The sequence below is a fragment of the Poecilia reticulata genome, linkage group LG19 (assembly GCF_000633615.1).
Source record: "Poecilia reticulata strain Guanapo linkage group LG19, Guppy_female_1.0+MT, whole genome shotgun sequence".
Lineage (NCBI taxonomy): Eukaryota > Metazoa > Chordata > Actinopteri > Cyprinodontiformes > Poeciliidae > Poecilia > Poecilia reticulata.
This window is the reverse complement of record NC_024349.1, coordinates 27,159,519-27,175,211: the sequence shown is the minus strand read 5'-3', so window position 1 is coordinate 27,175,211 and position 15,693 is coordinate 27,159,519. Positions and strand designations below refer to the sequence as shown.

General features: G+C 39.6%; 1 protein-coding gene across 2 annotated transcripts in view; it reads right to left on the bottom strand.

The window, feature by feature from the left end:
* The window catches only part of LOC103482112 (rho GTPase-activating protein 23-like), a 126,896-nt gene extending 111,931 nt beyond the window's left edge, over positions 1 to 14,965 (bottom strand). The window contains exon 1 of one of the 2 annotated variants that reach the window (XM_008438047.2): positions 14,628 to 14,965. In XM_008438047.2, coding sequence (XP_008436269.1) covers positions 14,628 to 14,636 — 9 coding nt within the window. In that variant the 5' untranslated portion in view covers positions 14,637 to 14,965. The remainder of the gene's footprint in view (positions 1 to 14,627) is intronic. The other variant, XM_008438050.2, reaches the window with a different exon arrangement.
* Positions 14,966 to 15,693: the final 728 nt, after the last annotated feature.

Below are 15,693 nucleotides of genomic sequence, written 5' to 3'. Positions count from 1 at the left end.
CTTACCGATTGGGTTAATGGCTCTAAATATAAAGCAAAAAGTAGCGGAGACCATGCACACCCTTGTCTTGACCCTCTTTCTAAARTAATTCTATCTGATAAATGACCATTAACTTTAATTCTTGCTGTAGGATTCTTGTATAACGCCTGTATTGTTTTTATTATTGTATTGTCTAGTCCAAATCTATGTAAAACCCTGAAGAGAAAATTCCAGTCCACTGAATCGAATGCTTTCTCCGCATCTACGCTGATAGCAATGGCTTCTAGTTCAYTTTTTTGTATGTGATCTATAACATGTAGCGTCCTTCTTATATTGTCCTGTGTTTGACGTTGTCGTATGAAACCAGTTTGATCGTTATGTATTACAGAAGGGAGAAATTCTTCCATTCGTCTGGCCATTATAGAAGTAAAAAGTCGATAATCAATATTTAAGACAGATATTGGTCGGTATGATCCACAATCCAGTTTATCTTTACCCTCTTTATGTAGTACCGAGATTATTGCCTCCTTCCAGCTTGGTGGTGTTTGAGCTTTTTTCAGAATCCAATTTAGTGAAGGAAGGAGGATTGGAATCAACTCTTTCTGAAATTCCTTATAAAATTCTGCTGTGTATCCATCTGATCCAGGTGATTTACATGGTTTTAGTCTGCTTATTGTGTTTTTTAACTCTTTTTCTGTAATRTCTGATGTCATTATTCTATTCTGTTCTTCGTTAATAACCGGGAGCTCTAGTGAGTTCAAATATTCATCMATTTCTTCTATAGTTCCTCCRGGGGTTTTTGAATATAAGGTTTTATAAAATGTTTCGAATGTTTCCAGGATGTCATTTAATTTRTTCTTTAACAATTTTGATTCGGGGTTTCTGATTCTATGGATTGTATTTTCCGCTGTTTTCTTTTTTAGTTTCCATGCTAGGACCCTCATAGATTTTGATCCGCCTTCATAGTGTCTTTGTTTAAGAAACATGAGGTTTTTCATARTTTCCTGTGWTGCTATATTATTTATTTCGTTTCTAATTCTTTTTAAATCTTCTAGTATATCTGGTGTACAATTTTGTTTATGTTTTTGCTCTAGATCTTCTAATTTTTTATGTAATTCYTCTGCTCTTTTATTCCTTAGTTTTTTTAGGTGCGATGACATTGCTATAATTTTCCCCCTCAGAACAGCTTTAAGAGTGTCCCATAACATTGGAGGAGATACTTCTCCATTGTCATTGAGATCTAAGAAAGAATTAATTTCCTTCCGTATCTCCTGTTTGAACCATTGGTTATTAAGCAAACCTGAATTTAGTTTCCATATATTGTTTCTTTTTTGTAGGTCAAGGTCCACTGTTAGGTATACGGGTGAGTGGTCACTCACATCTATTGTTCCAATCTCACATCTGTCCATTTTATCCCTGTCTTTTGTAAATGTCAAAAAATAATCAATTCTTGTGTATACCGAGTGAGTGGCTGAATAGTGYGTRTAGTCCTTTTTATTRGGGTAAAAGTCTCTCCATATGTCTATCAGGCCAACTTCCTTAAATAGTAAATTTATTTTTTTGTATTGCTGTTCTTTTTGATAGGCTTTCTCCCTGGAAGAATCCATCTTTGGTTGCAGACGAATGTTTAAGTCTCCTCCACAAATCAGAACCCCTTGTGTTTCTTTTACYAATACATTAGTTATYTTCTTGAAAAAATCAATATCACTMCCTGGAGGAGCATATATATTAAATAATGTAACCGGGTTTCCCCCTACATTTCCTCTCACAAGCACAAACCTGCCTTCTTTATCCGCCAGTTCRTATAATTTTTCAAAATGTATCTTGTTTGAGATAAGAATAGCTACYCCCCTTCTATGTCCTGACTTGTATGAAGAGAAAAACAATTGGTTGAAACCTATTCTTCTTAGTTTTTCATGTTCACTTTTGTTTAGGTGGGTTTCTTGTAAGTACACTATGTGGGCATGTTCCTTCTTCATTTTTGACAGGATTTTGYTTCGTTTAATTGGATTGAGTAGACCATTAACATTAAAAGTAATTATATTTATCTTATTGCTAGCCATGTCTAATTGTCTTGCTGATCATTTTTAGATGTCTGATATCAAAGCTTAACCAATCCACTCTCCGTGCAAATGTAAACAACAACTTAACCATAAAGAAAARAAGACAAACTTGWGATTCCAAGGTTGGGGTCCTGAACAAGTGACCCTGAACTTGGCTAGGAAAACCATCTAGCCCTGGGGGAAAACCTCCCTTGAATAGGAGGGGAGGGCCCCCGACTACTCTAAAGCTGTTTTTGTCCATTTTGTTTGCGTTCCTCCTCGGTGCATTTATTATTTTCCGTCTAGGTYGGGGCTAGGGAATATATTCAGTACGACAACGATAATGACCGTAATACARAACAGTTGAGCTAAACTGAGATACATTGTCCTCATAGTTTATATTCTATTGATTACTCAGTGATTATTTAGCTTACCRATTATTAATGCAACTCTTCAGAGCTCCTCTTGARGAGAGCTAGTTTCTCTTCTGAACTCACTCAGTCTTTCTCTGATGTTCATCTCTCGTTCTTCTCCTGACACTTGTTTCGAGTCGATTTTCTTCCAAGCGGTGCGGGACAGCTGCTCTGYCAGACTCTCCTTTGGCTTGATCAKGGGGACAGGCAAACCACGTTCCTTCATATCCTTCGTCGCCTCTGCCGCTGTCTGGTAAAGCCGCRTTTCCCCCTCATAAAAAACTCGTAGTTTAGCGGGGAAAGGAGATTGAAATCGGATCTTTTTCTGCTTCAGGACCCGTTTGGCTTCGGAGTATTCTTTGCGTTTCTGCAACACTATGGGAGGATAATCATGATCAAAATATATCGGTTTGCCGTGTAGAAGCACRCCTTTCTTCCCCCACGCCTTCTGTAAAATCTCTTCCTTGGTTCTGCTGCGGAGAAACTTAACCACAATGGATCTTGGCCTGTCGTTTCTGCCCCCGGCTGGTGGCGGAGCCAGCGCTCGGTGGGCTCTGTCAATGTCCAACTCCATACTTGRTTCGATCTCTAGGCTGTCCTTAAGTARTTTATCCACAAAATCTCTCACCGACGATCCTTCTGCTCCCTCTGGTACATTGTATATTCGGATGTTTGTTCTTCGTGATCTCCCTTCCTGGTCGAGCAGTTTTTCTTGTTGCTGGCTAATTAGATCGGCCATCTTGCTCATYATCTGCTCCATGTTCACTGCCCGTTCCTCCATCGATTCAACTCGGTCCTCTGTCTCCTTAATTTTCCGGTGTACGTTAATGAGTTCTGACTTAATGTCATCGAACTGTTGTTTCATATCTTTTCGGAAGTCCCGTAGCTCCCCCAGAATTTGCGTTAGTCCTGTCGCGTCAGTGGAAAGCGGATTAGCATTAGCTTCATTGAGATGCTGATGAGTTGGTGAGCTAGCTGCCRTCTTTCTTTCTTGTGCTAAGTCTTCGTTTGCGGTTTTTCTATTCCTGTCCCTTTTCCCCATTCTAGGCCCCCTTACAGACTAAGTTTTATTCATTTTTCGTTATATTTGGCAAGTAATGGGGGCCGAATTAAGATTTACCGGAGGAGAAGTCAGCTCAAGCAGCCATCTCGGAAGGTGACGTCACCGGAACCTCAAAAGTACACATTTTAAACAGAAAGTTGGACCTGGTGAGCCGATCAAACAGAACAAAACGGTACAGCAGGGGGCCGACCCTATACAGGGTCGTCGAAGCACCTACTAGTACCGGACTAAAGCAAAAAAACCTAATGCAAAAGAAAAGTCGAAACCAGGATAACCGGTCCCACCAGGCCAAAATCACAATGAAAAAGCAAACAAACAAAAGGACTCGAGGGGAGGCGTCATCAGAGAAGTTCAAGCCTCGGGTGGGTGTCGACGGTAAAGCTTGGACCCAGGACGCCGGTGGACTCCTCGAGGGAGGTCTGGTGGGCGGCGATGGAGCAGCTCAGGCCTGGGGCAGCCACAGACCCCTGGAGGCAGGTCCAGCAGGCGTCGTCGGTGAAGGGGGCGGACCTCTGGAAGTGGGTCTGGCAAGCAGATGGCTCGGAGGGGGCTCTGCGGGGTGGAGACTCAGAGGGGACACTAAGTCGGATGGCCCACTCACTGGGGCTGGCCACGCCACCAGCCGTGCCGCCTGTCGGCCAGGTGCCAGCCTGGCCACCTGGAAACCCATGACCATGGGGACAGTGGCTGGATGCAGACTGGCAGCAAGAGGTGAAGAGTCTACAGTGGTGGCGAGAGGTGAAGAGGCCGTTGTGGCAGCGAGAGGCAAAGAGTCTGCAACAGCAGCGGCTGGAAGCGGAGAATCCGCAGCAGCGGCGGCACACTCCAGTGTGTGTGCTGCCGCTTCTGCAGCGGCGGCGGAAGTTGTGGAGGGTGCTGGAGACATGGCTGGAGCTGGAGAGGAAGAATGGAATATCCGGTTTTGGAGGCAGAGGGTCACCAGCCATGACAGCTAGAGCTGTCAGGCCTTCCCACTCTGCCTCCTGCTGCAGCTCCACCAACCCCAGGGACGGGAAATGGGTGGACCAGTCCTCTAGCACCAAGAGGAGCCTGATGGTGACCCCAAGGCGCCTGAAAGCGAAGTACAGCTCCGCCACACTCTCCACATAGTCTTTTATTGTCGAAATTAAATTATTACAGCAAATTGGGTCCATGATGTTGATGTTTTTTTTTTTTTCTGTAGCGTTCTTCACCGTAGTTACTTCGGGTCGGGTCCTACTGTCATAAAATGTGGTGAGAGGTGATGAGGAAGATGCTGAGGACTCAGGTTGAAATGATGAATATGATGATTTAATGATAAGAAGCGCAAAATCCAAAAATCAAGGGCAGCACAGAGTGGAATGGAAGGCTAATTCTCACAACTGGTAGCAACTGGTGACAAAGGACAAGGCTAGACGACAGACGAGACGGTAAGACAGTTAGACAACTAGGACCCGACAAAGACACAGAAACACAGGTGGCATTAAATACAGAGGATAATCACAGAATGAGACACACCTAGGAACAATCAAAGGGTAGACAGGACAACACGGAGACTCAAAAGACAATAACCTAAAATAAACACACAGAAATCAAATCATGACAGTACCCCCTTTGGCCCACACCGCAGTGAATGACATTTCAAGTTTTGACTGACAAAACTTGTCAGAGATCAACATCCCTGTTTTAAATAGTAGAACAAGTAAAAAAAAACAAACAGCTGATGTGGAAGAGAGATTAACTACTGAGCATGGGAGTTTCCTGACCATATGGTACTTTGTTTCTGTTTTTTAATAATGCCCCCAAATTTATGTGCCAATTGAGGGATTTACTTATAATGACTGAATCACTGTGGTGATCTTCTGACAGAGACGGAGATTAGTGGCTATGTCCATATGAGGTCTACACCATGACTTATGACGTAGACCTCATCATCATGAGGTCTACATCATGATGATGAGACCTCGTGACTCCTGTCATGAGACCGAAATACTCCTGAAAACAGGAGTGTTGGCATGGTCTAAGTCAATGTTTTTGCACAATCTGAAACAAGAGGAAGCAGAGTGACCTTTAATATCTATATACGAGTGTGTTGCTATGGGTCATTCTAAAGGCCTTGTTCTGAAAAGGCCTTTGAAAGGCCTTTTCAGCCCCATCCTTGCCACCAGAGGGGGCTGTGTGTAACCAGCGTTAGTAAACTTTCATGCAACCCACACCCTCTATATCTACCTCTCAGCTTATTTAGTCTGCAGCCTGACTCCCATACCTCTTTTCTCTCTCATAAAACCTTCTCGTCTACCAGGCACCTACAGCATTGGAAGCTTTGTTGTAAAGCTACCTTTGAAGTTAATCGCAACACAATGTGCTCCAACATTAAAGCATGCAAAAATACACAGTATGTCATATTGAGACAAAAGGTATTAAAAGGTAACTTTACACATTGTTGAACTGTATTTTTATCTGTTCCTGATAAATATTGCAAACAGCATAACATACAAAAAAATAGAAACTGACAAACTACACCTGATAGAGCGAAGGCAAATCAAAAACAGGTGATTCAGTGCATAATTTCAGTTCAGAAATGTTCTGTCACTTTGAAGCCACTGAGAGAGCAGTGTGTGGGGGAAGGGCCCATCTGCCTATTTACAGCAGCAGAAAGAGATTTTGCTAAATCTGTCTAATCCTCTGGGAAGTAATGAATAGAAGGTGTAGTAGGTGTGCTGACTGATAGACAGTGAGATGACTTTTACATGTCGATGAAAAACAGAAATGCTAACAAGAGCATAAGAAGGCATTTATGTCCAGTGGTAAATGAAAAGAGACTTTCGTGGATCCACACACTCCAGTGTATGTGCAGGATGGAATGCCAGATTACATGTAACTCTGTGATTGAATTAGGATGGCTTCAAATATAGATTCTGCTCTGCAGAACAATCTCCTCACATCAGTGTCACTGATGTCACATCTTTACACTCTGTGGACTGCTGAGATGAAACTTTTACTAAGTTCACTAAAGTCAAATGGTCAAAATACTCTTCATCACAAAGAAGTGCTTCACCTCTTGTCACTTAACATAATCAGAAAGTTGAACAGAAAGCTGAGCAGCTGTCCAACGTTATTCAGCCTTTGAATAACTTTTTAATCACTTTGTGCATAGAAAATATCAAATCTCAACTAAAAATCTGTGCAAGTTTAATGTTTTTGAGAATTCAGCAAAGATTTATTTCCACATACCTTGAAGTGAGTAAAAAGAGAAACTGTATAAATGCATTTGTTAATTTTAGTTGAGTTGTATCATTTCTTTAAAATAAACACAAATTTTAAGGTCTGAAGCGGAGGTGTTTTTTGCAATTGTCTATTTAGAGCACAAATACAAGTAATGTTTTGTTTTTTCCCTATATATTAACTTTGTGTTTTTCTTTGGCTAAATAATTAGTGGATGCATTTATTTGATGTCAATTTCAGATTTTGGTTACCAAATAAGAGTGAGAGACTTCATTGTTTTACTCTTAAAACATTTTTGAGGCAACAAATCTGAATTTGTGAATTCTTCAGCTTCCAATTCCAGAAATGGCTAAAAGGCCACTCTACTTGATTTCGCACTATCTTGAGCATATTCAATTATTCTACTTTAAAAACTACAAGCAAAGACATTTCAAACTTGGACTAGATTAGTACTTTTTATGCATCTGGAACCCATTTGAAACACTCCAGCTCCAAAACTACAGGAACTCAACAAAATAAACATGGACTTGATTCTTAAGTACAAATAGCTGAATAATTACAACAATTTGTGATTGGGGAATCTGATTTATGAAACTTAAATCACAGACCAAATTTGTTCTTTTTTTTTTTTTTTCCTTCTTTCAGACCAAAAAAGTCTAACGTTATCTTTATCACTTACATTGAGAATAGTAACCTGATTTTGAAAAAGAAGGAACAAAACCATGGCTGCCTTAAAAAAATCTAAATAAAACAACAAAAAGTCAAAGCCTAAATGCAATGATGCCATCTGACCCTCTAAATCAGTGGTCCCCAACCTTTTCATTACTGCGGAACGGTCAAGACTTGGAAATTTTGCTGCGGCCCGAGGGTGGAGGGGCGTGAACCGTCAGATAAGGCTTCTGGATGTTGATGTTCCCGCTAAATCCTGAATATGCCCTGTTTGGGGTGTCTTGGCCCTTTTATCGCAGCCTGTGGGTTTTTCCCTGACTGGGAACGAGAATACAACCTGCTGAATGTGACAGGTAGCCAATCAGAAAGCGCGGTGACGTCAGAGCAGAGGGGAATCCTAAACAGCTGACATATCACGCAACTGAGAGTCCGGTGGATATCAGAGATTATATGTGGAAATGTTTATTATTATATGTAAAGGTCATTATTATGTTAATTCAGTTAAAAATGTTATCTATGAAAAACACAGTCACCTCCAAATCATAGTGCAGCAAATAGAACGGCTGCTCCCGTCGTCTTTCATCCACTGTCTTTTCTTTTTGTTACGTCTTTTATCTCTTAAAATGATTCCACAAACTATCACTATTGCTTCTACATCGTCATCCATGTTTGGTTATTCTAAATTCCTGCTATGTTGGGGGTTTTACTGGATTATCCTCTGGAATCGGGATGTTTGTGACTGGAATCGGTTCGTGTTGCTCCTGCCTTGGACACACGAACCGATCGAACCTGTTGGACTTTATCAGCTCTGTGGTCACAGAGGTTTGGAGAATCGGCCGACATTCTTAAATCTTGCATCTAAACCAGACTTAAGACTCACAAGCTCTACTCATCTCCTCTCGACCACTACCCAAACGGTCTCTGACTCTGGTCGCTATGGTAACGTTTACATATCCCTTCAAAATAAGATGCAGATGCGCCACAAAAATGAACATTTTACTTTCGTGAACATTTTAACTCACGATACTGACGAACGGAGCCCTGATCTTGTTTCTCTGCAACGAGACGGTTCCATCTGGGAGTGATGGGAGACAATAACACCCTAAGTGTTGCTTATATCCACAGCCTGCTTGGTCTCTACGTGGTGAAGCAGCTTGAAGCTTCATTGCCTCATTAGCAGTCAGTCGCCGCATGTTACGCAGAGCGGCTTGTAATGTGGGACTCACCTACCGGTCCGGGATAAATCCATCCTCCTGTCTCTTCTCTGGGCCTTTTCCTCTTTGCAGAGAAACTTTCCAAAGACATCTGATCTGTTTCTTACTCATTTTGCTGCTTGTGGCCTCAGTGTTGGCGCGCAAGTATCCAAGAGAATCCGGTTAAAGGATTTTCTAAATAAAAGATCCTCCAGACTCAAATAATACATAAAATGGAAATATTTAATTATTTATTGCACGGCCCGGTGCCAATTGGTCCACGGACCGGTACCGGTCCACTGACCGGGAGTTGGGGACCACTGCTCTAAAGCACAAATTTATCTAGTAGCAATGTGATCGATGCAGACCAATGAGGAAATGTGAATTTAAACAGCCTTCCTGTTTAATCAAATTTCCTTTGCTAAAACAGGGTACAAAAAAATGTTTAATAGTTTACAGGCCTGGCGACATGGCATTGCTCACCCACAGAGTCAGCTGTGCTCCCCCCTGGACTGGAAGCTGTCCAGGGGTTTTTACCTTAAAGTGGCCAACTCTCTGTTATTCCTATATCTGTTTGACACTTTCACACTTCCCATATCTGTGCCTTCTGTCTTTTTTTTCAGCAGTTAAAACTGTTTAATCCGTTGTTAAGACATCATAACCTGCTTTTCCGAGCCGCCTTTAAACGCATCATGCGTGCCAAGATGCTCGCATTGGGTTTACACTTGTGTGCAGTAGTGAAGACCTGCTGCTGCTGTGCAGAGCTACGTTAGAATCATGGCAACAAACCAGTAAGTAACACAAAGAACTTTTCAGTTTTTTTCCCTCCCAAACTAATTGACTGAGTTGAGTAAAGCTGTTGGATACAGGTAATGTTAGCTAAAAGATGACTAGCTAATACCAATACAGTACCTTGAGCTTGTTAATAAGCAGCCTGTAGGCTACTGGTGTTGTTGTCTATGGTCAAAAGTGGGTAGTACGCGTTACATTCACTTGAGTAACTTTTTTGGAAAAAGGGTACTTATAAGGGTAGTTTTACTGCACTGTACCTTTTTCTTTTACTTGAGTAATATTATTGCTACGTATTTATTTTGCCCCCTAAAATAAGCCGATGCACCCCCTCTTAAACTTGTCTGGAGCCGGGGCTCTATATGTGAGAGAGTTTGTAAGTTTTGGCCCCTGGCCTCTCATACATCTCTGTCCACACGAGCAGAAACGGGATGTCCTGATGTTTCTACACACAACTTTTGACAACACAATGGATCTTTCATGCTCATCTCACCATTATAGTGCAGCTAGAATGACCCAAACCTCTCTGTATATGTAAAAGGTTACCGAATTTCTTTGTACACTCTGTAAATTTAAGTCTGGGTATGAGCTCTGGTATGACAACACGGCGCTGCCAGGAATCTTGGGCCCCATGACAAAAAATTAAATTGGGCCTCTCCTGCGTACCTACTGTTATAATTTCTTGAGTCTATCTGACCCATCAAAACGTTACAATTTTAAAGGCTTGCAACTGCCTGGCTTTCTTTGGTCCAATACTGATATTAGCACAATATTCACTGCTAGTGAATTCTACATGCAACAGTCCACCTACACTATGCAAATAGGTTGTTTACATTTTTTTTATTAGTTTTAGCTTTTTGAAAGGTCTCTCCCCAGCAGCAACCGTCACACGCAACGCGCAAAATATACATGAAGCAATCCAGACTTCTCTAAAAATGCTATGTAGTTGGATTTTGTTCAAGCTGCAGTATATAACTTTAATAAAAAATGTTTTCTCCATATTTGTTAAAGCTGTTAGCATGTCATGACAGTTTTCTATCCATAGTAAAAAAAAGTATACTTTAGTATATTAAATTTTAATACTTTAGCATACTTTGATTAATGTACTTAAACTGTGCTATTTTGGAACAACTTATTTTGTGCTTAGTATATTTAAATAGTATTAATTTACAGTTTTTAGTATACTTAGTTCAACGTTCAACGTACTTTTTTGGAACAATTCAAGTAGTACTTAGTATACTTTAAGTATACTTTTTATGTAGTATTAAAGAGCTTGATTTGTATGTTTTGAGTGTACTAATTCTGTCATAAAATTATATTAAAGATATACTTTTAATATACTATACTTTAAATATATTTTAAGTATACTACTAATATATTAGTAATGTATTTAAATTACACAAAATTTTTATTTTTGATTTACTGCTATTGCTAATAAAGTGAAATGAATTACTCAAAAGTCATCTTTATTCCTACTTTCCTATTTTGTACATTACATGCATAACTACACTACAATTACATGGAAAGATTAATTACACAAGATTTTCAAGGTGATTCAAATATTTTGTTTTATTACCGACATTTTAAAATTGTTCAATTTTACTCAACTTTATGAACTTTACATAAAGTATCAGTTGACAAGTCAGAAGTGAACACAACGAACATGAAAATTTAAGTGTGACTAAAAAACAAATTTATTACGTTAAAGAACAAAAATAAAAACTTTTAAAATTCAAAAACAGAATTAAAATAGAATATTTTAATGTGAACATCTCATTTCTATTTTTTTTTTTCAATAAAGTGTTTGTTACATTTGCGATGGATAGCTATGCGCACCTCTGAAACTGTAGAATTTGGATATTAAAGTAGAGCAGCAGCTGCAAAACAGAACAAAAACATTTTCATCAATATAGATTATCTGGCAATGAACCCTATATAAATTATTTGAGTGACATTATATTAGAACAAATTGTTTAAGCTTAATTGCCACCCATTGGTGCATGTGTTAGTAATGTAATTCAATGCCACCAAATAAACCTACCATTCTCTGACTGGATGTTGATTGCAAAGCTTGGTCACCAACATTAGCCTGCAATATTGACAAAAAAAACAAAAACAATACAACAGTTTAATAATTTAAAATGGAAATTAATATTGTTAGAGATAAAAATGAACAAAAATGTAAAAAAATAAGATTATTATTTATGAAACAAATGTAAGTCATATATATATATATATTTACTGCACTGTATATAATTGAACGAAGATAATTAATAAGCAAACTTACCACCAGCTAGCAACACTTAGCAGCCTTCATCCCTCCAGGCTCCKTTTGTGACACACATTTCATTTCCATCAGTTGTTGTCCCGTTGTGTTGTCGTCTAACTCGTAGTAGGACGTCGCCAGCTTGAATTTACCAAAATTAGTAACTATTATCAAGGTCCTCTCTAATTTTAAGGCAATATTATGTGAGTAAAAATGGTGAATTTGAAAAAATGAAAGTGTGCAATACCGCCACCATCTGGTCTGGAGTATGAACTGGAGCTACTGCCGTTGACTTATAGATCTTACATCGTACGTCTGAAAATGGACTGGGTAAAGACAGCTTCTGTGTTTTTGTTAAACTGAAAACGGATCATATTCGGAGAGATGTAAAACTGAAGATACCTGCTACATTTATTAAGGACAATTATTGTTTTTGTTGTAGCACCTCTGCCACTAAAGTGTCAATGTTTGATATTTTGAGGCATGAACACATTATTTACTTTGTTAAACAACATTACATCAGGATTATCATGTGTTTATTCTTTGCCATTTTTACAAAAGTAGTAAATTATTAAAGCACCTATAAAAGTATACTTTATTAGCCTAAAGTATACACTGAGATGTAATTTAAAATATACTGAAATTAATTATTTAAAGCGTTAAGTGAATTTTAAACAATTCTATTTTGAGCATTTTAAAATATACACAAAATATCTTTGACAGATATTGTAAATGTCTTAAATATAAACTTGAGCAAGTGTATATTTACACTTGGGCAAATACATATTTTGTTCACTTAAAGTCTACTTTTATTTAATATATATATATATATTATATATACATCATATATATTTTTAGGTAGTACACTTAATACTTAGTATACTTAAAATGTACTTTCACAAATGAAAGTATGTTTAAAGTATACATTTTTTTTCACCTGGGATGAGACAGAGAATCTGCAAAAAGATCAATCTCCTCCACCTGCTCCCTGAACTATTATTGCTAGCTAAACTAATGCATCATTCCAGCCAAAAACAACCAATCAGAGCCAGGTCCTAAGACCATTTCCTGGTTGACAGCTAATGCTGTCAATCAGCCTCATTCACTTACTGCTAAATATGCTAATGGCGGAGAAACGGCTCATCATTACAGGAAACCATTTAGCTGCCGTCATTGGTAGCTATGCTAACTAGACTGAGCATTTACAAAAGCAGTTTATTTTTCTTTTTGCCCATATAAGAAAGATTTTTTACATACATTATCCAATATATATTATTGTAAAAAAAAATCACAACTTCATAATGAATTTATATTAACTTTATAATGTTAATATAATCACATAGAAATCATTACTTTAAAAAAATATATCAGTTCCACTAAGGGGGCCCTAAGCGGCCACTTAGTTTCCTTATGCCTTGGGCCAGCCTTGCCTGACTTTACAATTTTCCTCAACAGCATAACAGCCACAGCCGTGTTTCTATAAACAACCAAAAAAAAATGTGTGGGTGGCCCCTGTCAGTCAGGGGCCCTTGAAATCGCCCAAGTTTTCTCCCATATATGGCGCCCATGTGACCACATACCTAGAGCTAACATACAGTAAGCAGCAGTATTTCAGCTAACTGACTAAAAATAACCCCCCTGCCTTGACTCAGGTTCAAAAAGACTCTTACTCTCAAAGACGCACCTAAAAATAATCTCATGTCACTGCTTTGTTGCCGATTATAAAATCCATCCGGTTGAGGGGTATCAGCGGTCTCCTCCCATTGGGATGTGCCTGGAACACCTCACCAGGGAGGTGTCCAGGAGGTGTCCTGACTAGATGCCCGAACCACCTCCACTGGCTCCTCTGAATGTAGAGAAGCAGTAGCTCTACTCTGAGTACCTCCTGGATGACTGAGCTTTCTCATCCTATGTCTAAAGGACAGCCCAGACACGCTATGGGCTATACAAGCATTTCCTCCGCTTGTATCCATGACCTTGTTCTTTCGGTCTTGACCCAAAACTCATGACCATAGATGAGGGTAGGAACGTAGATCGACCGGTAAATTGAGAGCTTCGTTTTTTCACTCAGCTCTCTCTTCACCACGACGGACCGGTACAGCGCCTGCTTCACTGCAGAGACTGCGCCGATCCATCTGTCGATCTCCTGCTCCATGTTTCCTTCATTTGTGAACAAGGTCCCAAGATACTTAAACTCCTCTACTTAGGGCGGGACCCTCCCCCCCCCGAATCAGAAAAGGCACTCTATCCTTTTCTAGCTCAAGACAATGGCCTCTGATTTGGAAGCACTGATCCTCATCCCAGCCAAAAGCTATATGGACAAAGAAGGACCTATTGGTATCTTTAATAAAGCTGCTGCTGCTGCTGATGATGATGAAGGACATTGGAGATGGAAGAAGTTCCTGAGAGGATTGTTGAGAACTTTGTGCAGTTCCACAGGGATGTTCACATATTACTCCCTGTGGAGTAATATGTGGGACTAGTGGGAAAAGACTACCCACTAGTCTTTTCCAAGGTACAAAATTATTATTAGTGATTTTAACTAAAATGCATCACATTTTAAACCCAAAATTGTAAATGAGCACAGAAACAGAAAAAAATCATCATTGGGTTTGTTATTATTGCAATTGTCAAATAGCAATGTTATTCTACACATTTCTGTGTTTTACCTGATTACTAAATCTTGGGTTCTCATCTATTGGCAGAATTGTTGAGGCAATTTCACAAACTTGTCTGTTTCAAGTTTCTGGAACTTGAATCAGGCAACACTCTAACATTGTAATTCAGGAATTACTATGTTGCAGATTTTTATGATATCATAATTGTAATACATTATACATTACTGAACATTCCTGTAGAGCAGGACTGTGGGTTGTAAAATTTGCTACATTCATTATATCTGATTTGGTTGAGACAGGAAGAGGAATGAAACTCAGTTCAGCGATGATTATTTCTCTTCAAGTTTGGTTCAGGGTCATGTGAAAGGTGAGAGAGTAAGGCTCTTCTTACCTGGGCCATGGTGTTCAGCAGGAAATCCTCTCACTATTAGTCCTCTGCATCATCAGCTGTGAGCCTGGGATGTTGGAGGTTACTTTACGCATCTCACTGCTATAATGCTTACGGCACTAAAGTGTTGGTAATCCACACGCTGCAGCACATATCCTCCTCTGGAAAGCCTGCCCTCCTGCTCCAGCTATCCCTGACTGATCACCTACTTCCTCTCCACAGTGTCTGTAGTGTAGCAAAGTGTTTTATATGATGGTGTTCCCTTTATTCCTGCTTGGTTTTAATCTGGCCTCACTCTGCTCACTCCCTACCCTCCTCCTCCTGCTCACTCGGCTCTCTCTCGCCACTGCTTTGCCTCCTCCTCCCCCTGTAAAACCTCCTGCTGTTTTGCTCTCCCTCACAGCATTAGGAACTCAGAGAGAAGGTAGGGGGAGGGATCAGAGGGATGTGTGTGTTCGAGTGTACCATGTGACCTTATGGTGTTTTGGATTCACGCAGCAGCTGTCACTCTGTTCTCAAAGGTTTACACACTGATGTGGATGTGGGTTTCTGGAAAACACTGACAGATAGCTAGTTGTCTGTTAGAAAGTTCCATTTTTAACACCCAAGTAAACTGAAGATAACATTGTTGTGTGAACATGTCTCTGTCCTGTGTTTGAGGCTAGGAGGCATAAATCCAAGGAGCTGTTCTGGGAGACAGAATAACTAAAAAATGTACATTTTTGGCCTGAGAAAGGTACAAGACTAAGTTATTTTGAGGAAAGTGGATTGAATAGTTTTGTTACTGAAGTGAGAAACTTCAGCAGTGCACATACGCAGTAAAGTGCAGGAAGCTTGTTTGTGGACTTGCACATTGGAAGAAACGGCGCTTCTCTACAGGTGAGTTATCCGCAGTGGTGGAGAAAGTACTCCAAAAATGTACTTAAGTAAAAGTACAAATACACAGACGAAAATTTACTCAAGTAAAAGTCAAAGTACCACATTAACATTTTACTTAAGTAAAAGTAAAAAAGTACTGGTTTTTAAAAATACTTAAGTATTAAAAGTAAAAGTACTTGCTGAATGCATT